Genomic DNA, 13932 nt, shown 5'->3' on the forward strand with positions numbered 1-13932 from the left:
CAGGCAAGCCAGGATCTTAGACCCCTAATATCAGGCCACCACTGCACGATGCAAGGCTATAGCTCCCCTGCATGCACTGTACTGCAGCCAGCCATTTCCATGCAGACTACCGACACCAGATCAGGCCGAAAGCCTGAGATTTTTGCATGCATGGCCACAGGGATAAGAGCCACAGCAAGTTTGAAAACATAGCCAGTTGAGCACCGCACAGATTGTGGCAGCACCGCTTAGACAAACCTCCCTGGTCCTCCTCCACTGTACAAAAGTAATGTGCAACTTGTAATGATGACAACTTTGTATATCTATACTATAGCTGTGACTACCTTGTCTATTTCTACTATTTTGCTGTTACTCTACCATCGCCAACCCTGTATGTCAAAAATAATTCTGGGTACAGTCACTGTTGTGCTTGGCGAAATAAATGATTCTGATTCATTATCAAGACCCACGCCTTCGACAAAAAAATACAAAACTTCGAAAGTAGCCTAGAAGCGATGTATAAGAAACCAGTGTCTAATTTTCAAGAACAAAAAAAACTAGCTTCTCTGTCCCAAGAAGTAGCCTCCCTCTAATCCTGGACAGATAAATTAAGAGACATCCTACGATGAACTTTGTATCTCACACATGATACTGTACTATAGCATGACCATAATGCTCTACCAGCAACCAATACACAACTAATAAAATCTGCTCTAACATAAGAGCTTTCATGATCATTACGTGGTAAAGTAATATTGAAATGAAGTAAAACAGGAACTACTTAGTTTGAGTGATTACTTTGCTTCTAAATGTGCTGAAAGGTCATTTTTATTAAATCGGGAGAAAAGTAATTTGAGAAGTTTTGTGAATTGACCCCATTAGTGTCATAAACTGGTCAGAGCCAAGAGACACTTGCAATACAGATATGAACAAAAATGTGGTCAAATATTGGCCACTTTTGAGATGCAATCCTGAAATCAAGAAACTGTTGTGTTAATCCTTCTGTTCTGCTCTATGAAGAATGATATAACCATTCAGAAGCTTGTCAGAAAAGTGTGTGTGTGTGTGTGTGTGTTGATTGGGACAACATTGGCAGATTAGCTATTTTCCCTTGTTGAAATTGCAGAATGTGAATCTGATCAAGGGGGACACTAGCTCTCATTCACAAATGGGAAATAGTGATTAATTATTTTGCTCTTCCCGGTCAGGCTTACTGCACAGGCACAGGCGCAGGCCAGGCTGCCGCATCCTATAGCACATGCCCGTGGCCAGGAGTGCACCACGGGTACACACTCCAGAACGCACGCAGCACGGGCAGAAGAGGATCCCAGGGGGCTTTTAGGTGAGCTATGAAGGCAGAGAGAACAAGGGGAGCGGTGAGCATCAGGACAGGTGGTAGCATATGCCCGTTTCTCCAAACATTTTGAGCTCCGGTATCCTTTAAACATTGGGCTGAGCAGTATGTTTTTTTTCTTCTAGATTTTATTATCTCTGTGTAATTAAAACCCTTTAAGTGTATCTAAAGGGAAAAATGTGCCCCAAATATGTACTTACCAGAGGAAAGTCTCTGGATGATCAGGACACCCCTCAATCACTTCAGGACTGGAAATCTGAAATCTTGTTGACAAGGGCTTCTGTAAACAAGCCCAGACACACTGTACAGGAAGCCTTGCGACCCGCACAGTAGCTCAGAACCAAGCAGCTCCAAGGTTAAATGTATTTATTCCAACTTAACTTCATATCCTATTTCATAGAGAATGAATAGCCCTGCTGTAAGAATAGAACTAGCGCATAATTTCATTTTTGTTAAAGGGATGCTGTAGAGGGGTTGGGGGAAAATGAGTTGAACTTACCCAGGGCTTCTAACGGTCCCCCGCAGCCAGCCTGTGTCCACGCAGCCACTCACCGATGCTCCGGCCCCGCCTCCAGTTCACTTCTAGAATTTCAGACTTTAACCACCCTGGCGTTCTATTAAAAATCGCCAGGGCGGCTGCGGGAGGGTTTTTTTTTTTAATAAAAAAAAAACCATTTCATGCAGCCAACTGAAAGTTGGCTGCATGAAAGCCCACTAGAGGGCGCTCCAGGGGCATTCTTCTGATCACCTCCGGCGGCCAGAAGTAACACGGAAGGCCGCAATGAGCGGCCTTCCGTGTTTCGCTTACCTCGTCACCATGGCGACGAGCGGAGTGACGTCAGCCGCCTCCGATCCAGCCCTTAGCGCTGGCCGGAACTATTTGTTCCTTCCGGCTACGCAGGGCTCAGGCAGCTGGGGGGGACCCTATTTCGCTGCTGCTCGCGGCGGATCACCGCAGAGCGGCAGCGATCAGGCAGCACACGCGGCTGGCAAAGTGCCGGCTGCGTGTGCTGCTTTTTATTTGATCAAAATCGGCCCAGCAGGGCCTGAGCAGCACCCTCTGGCGGTAATGGACGAGCTGAGCTCGTCCATACCGCTAAGGTGGTTAAAGGACAACTGAAGTGAGAGGTATATGGAGGCTGCCATATTTTTCCTTTTAAACAATACAAGTTGCCTGGCTATCTTGCTGATCTTCTGCATCTATAATTTTAGCCATAGACCCTGAACAAGCATGCAGCAGATCAGGTGTTTGAGATGGTCAGATCTGACAAGATTAGCTGCATGCGTGCTTCTGGTGTTATTCAGACACTACTGCGGCCAAATAGACCAGCAGGGCTGCCAGGCAACTGGTATGGTTTAAAAGGAAATATCCAGCCTCCATATACCTCTCGCATCAGTTGTCCTTCAAAACACCAGAGCAATTTTCACATTTCAGCACTGCATTCATAAATTAGCCAATAACTTTATTGCTACTTATCGCACTGACATCTATACTTTTTTTCAACCACAAATTAGGCTCCTTGGATGGTATTTTGCTAAGAATTATTTTATATGCAACAGCAATTATTTCAATTTAAACACTTAGGTTGGGTTTAGAAACATACGGTCCTATTACTAAATCTGTGCACTACCGCAGGGGGCCACGTACATGCGTGCACAGACAGGGACAAGGATCTATGCCCCTGGGAGCTCAAGTGAGATATTCAGGGACATAGATACACGTCCCACAAGAGAAGTGGTTAATCTGTAATGTAGTTCATCAAAGTATTTTCAATTTATTTGAACTGTAGAATGTTTAAAACAGTACATTTACATGTAAACATATACCACACATTTAGAACAAGCAGAAAGCTTTATTAAGTGACCTCTACCATTGAACTCAGGTCAGTGTAAAATGTACAGCATTAAATATAGCAGTCTGATCCCATATTTTTTTTGGGCCCATGAACAAAATGGTCCAGATAGCAGCCAGCCAAATCTTAATGCTCAGAGTGCTCAGATTCTTCATAGCCCTCAGGGAGCGGATTCACATGAGAATTGTGGAAGAGAGTGTGGTTCCCATCTCCCCAGGGAAATTTCTGTTGGAAGAAAAATAAATTAATTATGTAAAAAAAAAAAAAAAAAAAGTACAGAACTGTCAAGCAAAAATGTACCTAGACAAGTTTGAATACAAGAGACCTGCAGACCACAAAATGCCTGAGGAGAGTGGACCAAGCCATATAGACCAAGTTGAAAGAATATAAGGAGGTGAGTGACAAAGTATGTGGTCACAGTAGGTCTTTCATATTTAAAGGATATTTTAGTACTGAACCGAATCAGAAATTGATGCCCTATGTGTGTGGGGAGGTACGCATAGGCTTACCGCACCTCCTGTGGCCCAGTGTCTCATTCCGTTCAGCTGTAACCGGTCCCGTTCACAAGTCCTTATCGGGGCAGGCGTATTAGGTCCGCGGGAGTGCGCAAGTAGAAGTAGCCGACATCCAGGGCTTGTGAACAAAGCCGGGACTAAGGTATCCTTTAAGCAAAGCACAACCTTATAAAGCACATTGTTCAAAACCCAATTTCAGGCTTGTTTTATTTAAATGCATATTGTGTGATATATCAATTTGCCATTCACAGAGTTTTGTGCACAGCAAAAAGCATGTTTGCACTATATTTTTATCTAGTCAACCTGGTTTGTAATGCATACTTTTTATATCAATATCAGATATTGATTGGCTGAACTGAACAGTTTGAGCTACAGAAATTACTAAAAATACTGTACTGATATATGTATGTGGGTAAATATCCAAAACACTCAAGAAAAAGTACACAGATTCAAAAACTTCCAAAATGATTATCAAGTGCACATATACACTACATCCAGAAAGTGTTCACAGCGCATCATTTTTTCCACATTTTGTTATGTTACACCCTTATTCCAAAATGGATTAAGTTCATTTTTTCCTCAGAACTCTACACACAACACCCCATAACTACAAAATAATGAAAGCAGATGTACATAAGTATTCATTGCCTTAGCCATGAAGCTCAAAAATGGAGCTCAGGTGCATCCAGTTTCCCCTGATCATCCTTGAGAGGTTTCTGCATGCAGCTTAATTGGAGTACACCTATGGTAAATTCAGTTGGTTGGACATGATTTAGAAAGGCACACACCTGTCTATATAACGTTCCACAGTTGACAGTTCATGTCAGAACACAAACCAAGCATGAAGTCGAAGGAACTGTCTAAACCTCAGATACAGGATTATCTCAAGGCACAAATCTTGGGAAGGTTACAGAAAAAAATTCTTCTTTGAAGGTCCCAATTAGCACAGTGGCCTCCACCATCCATAAGTAGAAGTTCAAAACCAGGACCGGATGGTCACTCTGTCAGAGCTCCAGAGGACCTCTGTGGAGAGGAGAACCTTCCAGAAGGACAACTGCCCCTGCAGCAATCCAAAAATCAGGCCTGTATGGTAGAGTGGCCAGATGGAAACCACTCCTAATAAAAAGGCACATGGCAGCCTAACTTGGAATTTGCCAAGAGGGACCTTAACTACCCAAGGACCGCATCACACCAACGGGCGTCACCACGGCGGCAGCCCCAGGACCGCCTAACGCCAATTGGAGTCGGCTGGGGCCGGCTACTGCAGGACATATCGCGTGCATTTCCGCCCCGCCTTCAGGGGACTGTTAGACACATGGTGCAGAACTGCAATCTGCAGCAACGCTGTACGGGGGACAGCCGTGTCGCCCTGGGACACTAGAGCGATCGGCTCTCATAGGCAGAAGCCTATGACAGCCGATCGCCAGGATTATCTGGCTGGGGGGAGGGAGGGTTTTGGGGAAAAAAAAAAAAATTAAAATTTATAAAAAAAATAAATAAATAAATAAACACTGGGAGAGCGATAAGACCACCAACAGAGAGGTGTTGGTGGAGAGAAAAGAGGAGTGAATATCACTTGTGTTCCGAGTTGTGTACTTGGCCTTAAAGCTGCAGTGGCCAATTTACACAAAACTGGCCTGGTCTTTAGGGGGGGGTTTAACACTGTGGTCCTCAAGAGGTTAAAGAGAGCCCGGGGTGGGCTCATGAAAAAAAGAAAAAAAGCTACTTGATCCGGGGAGCTGAGCGGATCAAGTATCCTCAAAAACCACCACTCCAGTGGGCTGCAATGGCCCACTTTCATGACCTCTGGGTCACGACGCTAGAATGAGAAACTCATTCACAATGTGCAGGGGAGCGGCAGGAGGCACAGCTAGGAAGAGCTGCCCAATGAAAGCTCTGGAAACTTATTATCTTAAGTGTTATTGAACTATTTACTTTTTCTCTGCCAGAGGAGAGGTCATTAGTTCACAGACTGCTCTGAAAGAATCATTTTGAATGCTGAGTGTTGTATAATCTGCACATATTATAGAATGATGCAATGTTAGAAAAAAAACACTATATACCTGAAAATAAAAATATGAGAATATTTTCTTTGCTGCTAAACTTCTAGTAATTATTCATAGTACACAACCAATTCATTATATCATATTTTTTTTTTCGCTTCAGTGTCTTTAAAGTGCATCCGAGATGACATGGTGAGATAGACATGCAAGTATACAGTGGCAAGCATACAGACACTTATGCTGTGCTCCTTTTGTTCTTTCCCTGCCTGGAAGAGTTTATAATTAGCTATGGAACCGACAGTTTTTCTCCAGTCAGCTCACTGATAAATTACAGCTATAAAAAACACTTTCCTAAGCAGATACCTGGGCTTTTTACTGTGAGAGAAAGATAAAAAGGTTAGTAGTTCATGTATTTTTACTCTGGGACTCTAGAGAAACTGCAACTGAGCAGAGACTATAAAACATTAAATCTGCTTTGCAAATGTTTATACATAAAATAAAACCTTGAGATCTCTAAGAGGTTTGGAAGGACAGATCTAATTGTTTATCTCATTTGTTTATTTTCATCTCTGGTTCACTTTAATACTGTCACCTACGTAGCATCGTTTGTGTTTAGTTGTTCCAATTCCCCCCTCCCTCCCCCGAATCATCTGCCCCCTGCATGGGGACATATTGCATTACTTGAATTGTAATGGTATATGCTGGTTTTCCTTTTTACTATTATGAAAACTTTTTGAAGCTTGAAACAAAACATTTCTCAGAAATGACATTTCAGATTTTACAAAAGAAACAAAATGAATACCCTCAACTGTAGATGGGCAGTATAACCATAAAAACCCATCTACCAAAACCCGGTGTTACGGACTTAAGCCTAGTTCACATCATGAAATGCAAGCGATATGCGGTTTTGAAACAGATTTTCCCTCCACTTTCAGTGCGATTTGCACTTTGTCAAGCGCTTTACTAAGGCAATGTTTTTTTCCCCTGAAGACACTCAGGAAGTAAACTTTTTAACCTGAACTAAATAAATACAAATGTATTGATTCATGAAAGCGCTGGGCAAATCGCTTTACAAACCGCTTTCACAAACGCTTTGCGATTTCCCTTTGTATTAAAGAGCAAACGCTCAGAAAATGGTGCAGGAGCTGTGTTTACGTTTGGAAAGAAAGCTCATCGCAAACTCAGAGCAAAATTGAAGAAGCACTTTTAAGGAGATTTTTAAAATTGCCAGCATTTAAAACAAAGCGAAAAAACTCAACAAGCCCTTCAAAGTGTACCTGAGACCAAGAAAAAGAATGGATACTTACCTGGGCTTCCTCCAGCCCCCTTAAGGCTGTGGGCTCCTTCGCCCTCTCCTCTGGCTGATCAGTCCACCCACTAATCTGGTCTCAGGTTAGCTTCAAAATCAGAAGCAGTTAAGAACTGAGGAACCAGGCAGAGTTGAAAGGCTTCCAGATAAGCCCTTACCAGCTCACAGTCGTAACCAACTTGTGCCTGACAATCAGAATTAGTATTCACTGGCTGATGTATTGCCAGGGAATTGTATTTCCTCATATTTCTTACTCTGAGAATGGCGAAACAGGATTACACTGCAGTCTGCCCTTCTCTCATTTCAACTTTGCTTACAGGAGTGGAGGGGTTAAAGGTCTAATACACATACCTGTTCTTGGTCCTTACATGTAGATTTCAACCCTGGACCAACCTATCCCAGATCCATCCACTAGCCCAATAGGACCCCAGGACAGTCTTTGGACTATTAAAGGATTTTCTATCAACTTTGTGGAATTACCATGTCCATTGGAATTGTAAGCCCAAGGACTGCTCAGACTTTATTCAGTTTCTATTTTACTTTCCCAATATTTTAACTATATCAAAACATTTGTTAGATAATTTGACATGTCACTATTTTTTCTTTATGCACAATTTTGGTATAAAATAAATGATTAAAATATAGTTTCAGTCTAAGCACTTGTTCTGAATATCCTTTGCAAAGAATCCTGCCCTTCGGAGAGAACGTTGCCATAACGGTTTTATTAATATGCTAGTGGACCTAAGCCTGTTTAAAAAACGGGCTAGATCTGTCACTGCGCATTGCGCCCGCCCTTCGCCCGTCATCGCTCGCCACTCTCCCTCTATGTCTCTGCGTCGCTGCACATGCGCTGAGCGCATGTGGGACACACAGGGACATGGGACGCAGAGACAGTAGGAATTATAGAGGATTGTTATGCCTAGTTAGGCATTGTAATAACCCACTCTCCTACAGGATTAGCCAGACTTAGAATTGCATCTTCTCACACTAACAAAAAGTGGAGGCAGCCAACAATCTCTGAACGAGATCGCAGATTGTACTTACAATCTAAAGTATCGTGTGTGGACCCCCCAACAATCTAAATGGCTACTTTGTCAAGAGCACTGAAGGTCTTAAAGAGAACCAGAGATGGATCTTAGGGGGGCAGATGGGACACAGTCATGTTCTCTGCCTAATGACATGGCTCTGTGACCCCCAACCCCCGCTCTCTGCCCCCCCCCCCCCACACACACGCTATAGCCCCCGGAGTTTAGTGACAAGATTTGTCGCTAACTTGGATGTAAACAGAGGGGAGAGGAATTAAAAAGGCCCGCCAGTGTCTGATGGCTAGATAGCAAGCTGTGAAAATGGCAACAGGAATTAGAGGGTGATGTCACATTTGTCTCATCAGTGTTTTTGCAAACTAGCAAACTCTGAAAAGAGTCTCTCTTTGTATGGCTCTTATGCTGGGCATACACGGCGTCGAGAGGAGGATTATCAATCGAGCCTAACGGCTCGATTGAGAATATCAGGCGTGTCCGATCACCGCGGGGATAGATTCCGCGCTCGATCCCCGCAGGCGGACAATAGCGGCGTATCGAGCGGGTAATAAAAAGCGCCAGGCAGGGACGAGCGGGAATCGATCCGCGCGGACGAGCGGACACACGGCGGGGGTCGATCAGGCGGCTAATCGGCCGCTGGATCGACCCGTGTATGCCCAGCATTAGTTTATAGAAACTGTACTTAGTGTGCTTTATAACTCACATAGCTGTTTGCAGCCCTATAAACTGTATACGGCAGTGTAAAAGGTGAAAGAGTTGATCCAGTGTGCAAACATTAGAGTTAATCTGCAGCTGAAAAAAACTGAAAACTGTAGAGGTTCTTGAGAATTAAGTTCATCTCATCATATACCCACTATAAATAAAATAAAAATAGAGAAGTTAATCACATGTACTCGCTAATATATTGTATTCCAACTGTGGATGTTCTTGAAAATCATGCTAGTACTAAAATCTGTGTGTCAATATGAGTTCGAAAAGCGCAGTACAGAGTTGTGTTGGATTTAGATACACATGGCTTGGAGGTGGTGGTATGCACACATGGTTTATGCTATGTAGATGTTGATGACAAAAATGTTACTATATATTTTTGCTATTGGAATACCGATTATAACCTTGTTATTGTAATCTTTGTATAGCCACTGCATATAATTACAATACATTTTTATAAAAAATTCTGGTCTAGAACTCTAGTTCTTTAACCACTTCACCCCAAGGCGGTTTTTACCCTAACGGACAAGAGCGATTTTCACCTCTCCGTGCTCATCCCTTTCATTTCCCAATAGCTTAATCACTACTAACCACAATGAAATGATCTATACCTTGTTTTTTTCACCACCAATTGGTCTTTTTGGGTTTAAAATTTGTTTTCAGTAATTCCTTTATTTTCTATGCATTTTAAAGGGAAATACAAGGAAAAAATGAAAAATACACTATTTCTCCAATTTTATCTCCAATGGTTTTAATATAAACACTACTACTGTACATAAAACCCACACATTTTATCTGCCTCTGTCCTGGTTATCACAAGACTAATTCTGTCCCTAGTACAAAGTATGGTGACATTATTTGGTTTCAAATAGATACAGCGCTCACCACCCTACACATTCACCCGGTATGCAGCTGGCTGCCAAAAAAGTGAAACCAGTAAGTTCTCCTCAAAGCAGTAATAGCGTAGTAATAGCTAGTATTAGTAATAGTAGTAATAGTAGTAGCGTAGTAATAGCAGCATCCGGAACTTTCTTGCAGTATATCGCCTGTTCACATACCTAGGTCAGAAAAGAATAGGCACATAGCGTGTAATCCTTTTGCACTAGTACACCCTGTTCTTATCACACACACTGTGCATGGAAATTTCTATCACCACATGCAGGTTTGGGGGTCACACTCCCCCCCCCCCCCCCCCCCACGCACACCACATGTGTTTTTGATTTTCCATAGGGCCCATTTCCAATGTGCTTGGCATACGTCTTGTGAGGCCTGATTCTGGAAAGACTCCTCAAAATACCTTCAGCTGTGCCATGGCTATAACGATTCGGATGCGTGATGCATTTAAATGCAGCATGCCATTCGATATTCTACACACATGCGACTCATACAGCAGCCTATTTCTTTCAGTAGGCTCTGCGGTTTTGTCCAAAATCGCATGTGTGGAAACTCAGCAAATTTGCACAAGAGAAAACATCCAATAGGATAGCATTGTGTGTGTTGCATGCAATTTGCAGGAAGAAATGCTTGCTGTCCAATTTTAACAACGAACATATAATCAAATTTTGTGCATCAAATACTTACACTATGCGCGAACTTGCAGCGTTTTACGCACTGCAGTAAGAGACAACTATACAAAACAGGAAAAAACCCAAGCAAATAAAAGTCGGAGGCTCCATAGTACTTTTAGGCTGCTTTCACAGTAGGACGTTACAGGCGCACGGTAGTGCAGCTTGTAACGCAGCCCACCGCACAGCAATGAAAAAAAAAAAAAAAAATCAATGGGCTGTTCACAGTGCCCACGTTGCGTTACATTGTAACACAGCACGTTTAAAGAAAGTGCTGCATGCAATACGTTATACACGGCTAAGCCGCGTTAGACTGTTTGCACATGTGCAGTAATGTTGGAGGAGGAGGTATTCCCTCCTCCTCGGCCAGCCACATGGCTAATTAATATTCATTGCACCGAGTGACGTGCAGTGTTTACTTCCTGGAGCGACGATCACGTGGTCTCCGCATCTCACAACACAAAAAAGGCGCACCAAGAGCTGCTAGCTAAATAAAAGATTTTGTAGTGTAGCGTTGAATCAAGCAGGGAGGCATAGAGAAGAAAAAAAAAAAGGGGGGGGGGGGGGTAAGCGTTCTGAGGTTCAAGTGCCCTTTTGGCATAAAGTAATGCGCTTACCACCACCTGGAATTAAACTCACAAAAGGTGTCCATACACTGGTCGATTTGCCATCAGATCGACCAACAGATAGATCCCTCTCTGATCAAATTTGATCAGAGAGGGATCGTATGGCTGCCTTTGCTGCAAACAGATTGTGAATAGATTTCAGCATGAAATCGATTCACCATCTGTGAAGCTGCCGCACCCCGCATACATTACCTGATCCGGCCGGCGCGAGTCCCCCGGTCTCCGCTGTCTTCTCGGCTCCAGTTTCAATGTACTTCCTGTCCGGGGAAGTTTAAACAGTAAAGGGCGCTGCGGGGACAGGAAGAAGTGAAGCCTGCCGGACTCAGAGCCCAGCGCGGAGAAGAAGCAGCGGTGACAGCAGGGACTCACGCTGGCCAGATTAGGTAATGTATTGCCGCTAGCGTCGGTCGTTGCGCATTCGAACGCCGATATCGACGCACTCCCGACCTGCCGGCGATCGAAATCTTCCGCACGGACAGGAATGACAGGAATCAATGGGAACGATCGATTTTGGACTGAAATCGTTCGGTCAGCGTTTGCGCAACGATTTCACAGCCGATTCGATCAGTGATCGCTCTATATCGGCAGGAAATATGGTAAGTATATGGGCCCCTTAAGATGTTGATATGCAACAAACTAGATGAGCTTCAAGTACTCATTAGGACAAAAGGACATCTCTCAGCTTCAAAGAAACCTGGTTGTCTGAGCCGATTCCAGACAATGCACTCCAGATTCATGGATTTACTCACAATAGATCTGACTAATGCTGGGAATACACGGTCCGTTTTTTAGGTGATTAGATGGTTCGATAAATAATTTCCGACATGTCTGATCTCCCTTTCGATTCTTTGGCTGCTCGTTTTCCGATAGAAGTGAATGGAAAAAAAGAAAAAACGAGTGGAAGATAAGAGAATCGACTGCAGAATCGAGCAGCAAACACAACAGAGAGCAGAAACGCACAGTGCATTCCCAGCATTAGACCCACTTATATTTCTGTCAAAAAAAACGAGGTGAAGGACCGTGATTTTAAAGTATATCCCAAAATGTGTCTCCTTAGTGTATTTATACTTACCAGGGGCTTTCTCCAGCCTCATGAGATGTGCTAGGTCCCTTGCTGTCCTCATTTTGGATCTAAGCAAATGGACTACTGAAGCAGTGGAAACCTACAGGGCTGCTTTGATACAATGTCACTTCAATACTTCTTACTTTGAATGAGGAAGTATTAGAGTGATGGAACGCGACGTGGAGCACGGTGTCCAGAGGTGGCGACACGAGTAAATTAATCCTCAATGCAATGGCCTGCAAGTGTAAAGGCTCATTAAAAATGTGAATTTCAGAGTTTATTTCTAGTTGCAATAAACACACTGGTTTTGCATATTGTAACAGAGTGCAGTTTAAAATTATATGAGGTCACACCTCAGTTGTGCTGTGATGGCACAGATTCCTCTGTTACAAAGCAGAGCATGCAGTGCATTACTAGAAGTGCCACAAGGAGACACATTCGGTGTCAGTCAGAGAGAGCACATTGGTCAGTTGCTTCTTTGCATGCATCCCATAACACCACAAATGTGCACGTTACAATGCAATGCCCCAGTGAAAAACTGGCCTTAATGCTCTGTAAGGTCATTCGCTAGTAATAAAGTTTCCAGTTTAGTCGTGCCAATTTCCACTTTTTATGGAGCAAAAAAATGGCTCCAAAGCCAGAACCCACATTCCTCTCTTGTGGTCTGATCTCCATAGGAGCAGAGGATACCTACAAAGTGCTACCAACCATTAAAGCACCAGTGTTTATGTATATGTGCAGTGACGTCAATTTTTATCCAAGAGACAGTAAAAAAATAAAATAAGAGAAAACAAAAAAAACTGCAAGTAAAAGAATGAAAGCAATAATTGGGGGAAGGTGAAAGGGATACACAGATGAGAGAATAACTTTATAAAAGATTAAATGAAATATAGGATTTCCTGCTCTCCTCCTGCAGACAGATATGAGCTCATGCTCTGCTGAGCCGCGGGTAGGATTACCTTGGATCGGATACGTAAGTGATTGTATGGAATGAACTCAGGACGCTCTTCATGATGGTGCTGGGCCTTCAGATATGCGTTTAGCATACACACTGCGACTCCGGGGAACGCTACGACAAAGGTAAGGATCTTCCAAGTGCGAGCTGTGTGGAATCAGAGAAGACGGAGAGGTCACAGTCTGCCATAGGGTGACCTTCACTGACAGCGCCGAGCCACGCTGCGCTCCGGAAACACATCATTCCCTGCATTACTCACCGGCATCTTTATGTTCTTCGTGTGCAGCGGCAGAGAACAGACGTCCTCTACTGGCTGCAAACCGGCCAAAGATCCCAGAGAGTCTGCCGAAAGCCGCCATCATGTCCTCAATCTGAACAGATGCGGACGTGAGGAAACTGACGTTTTACAACCCGGAAGTCACGTGTAATGGGGCGTTTCCAATAATAGCACTGCGCACGCGCCTCGCTCGTGCAGGCACCAGGCAGTAGAGATGGGAAGTTCGGATCTTTTCAATGATCCGGATGATTCAAATCGGATCATTGAAGAGATCCGGATCTTTGATCCGAATCTCGGATCATTTTACTACAGGAAGCATTCGGGGGTGAAATGAACAGCAGGACAGGTCTGTGGACAGGAGAAGGGGAGGGAGTGGACACACAGAGAAGGGGAGAAGATGGACAGAGGGCAGGGAGTGGACAGAGAAGGGAGGAGGGATGAGCAGAGAGCAGAAATGTTTGCTTGCACACAATACCCACATGCTGCAGTCATATGCTTTACATATATTTCACCTATATGTTCATCTGTACACTTTGAAAGAAAAGGTTGCACAGTGAAAGAAAGCATTCCCAGAAGATAAGTGCAGCTGTTTAGTGCCGAGTGCAGGAGGATTATATTGCCTTTCAATCACAGTGTCTGCAAAGTTACTGAGCTGTGCTGAGCCAAAAGCTTCCAATGTGATCAC

General features: G+C 43.7%; 1 protein-coding gene across 1 annotated transcript; it reads right to left on the minus strand.

Moving 5' to 3' along the window:
- Positions 1 to 3166: 3166 nt before the first annotated feature.
- COX6A1 (cytochrome c oxidase subunit 6A1) lies at positions 3167 to 13391 on the minus strand. Its single transcript, XM_068238700.1, has 3 exons — positions 13230 to 13391; positions 12975 to 13117; positions 3167 to 3411 (listed from the first exon to the last, which is right to left on the minus strand). Exons 1-3 carry the CDS (start codon positions 13330 to 13332, stop codon positions 3313 to 3315), a joined length of 345 nt encoding a protein of 114 aa, XP_068094801.1. The 5' UTR covers positions 13333 to 13391; the 3' UTR covers positions 3167 to 3312.
- Positions 13392 to 13932: the final 541 nt, after the last annotated feature.

Source organism: Hyperolius riggenbachi, chromosome 1 (assembly GCF_040937935.1).
Source record: "Hyperolius riggenbachi isolate aHypRig1 chromosome 1, aHypRig1.pri, whole genome shotgun sequence".
NCBI classification, from domain to species: Eukaryota; Metazoa; Chordata; class Amphibia; order Anura; family Hyperoliidae; genus Hyperolius; species Hyperolius riggenbachi.

What these genes read in the sequence shown, in the direction of transcription:
- COX6A1 (XM_068238700.1), bottom strand. Translation starts at nt 13,332, where the DNA reads ATGATGGCGGCTTTCGGCAGACTCTCTGGGATCTTTGGCCGGTTTGCA. An exon ending in CGAAGAACATAAAGATGCCG is followed by an intron (nt 13,118 to 13,229) that starts GTGAGTAATGCA and finishes GATTCCACACAG; the next exon opens with CTCGCACTTGGAAGATCCTT. An exon ending in ACTTACGTATCCGATCCAAG is followed by an intron (nt 3,412 to 12,974) that starts GTAATCCTACCC and finishes TTCTTCCAACAG; the next exon opens with AAATTTCCCTGGGGAGATGG.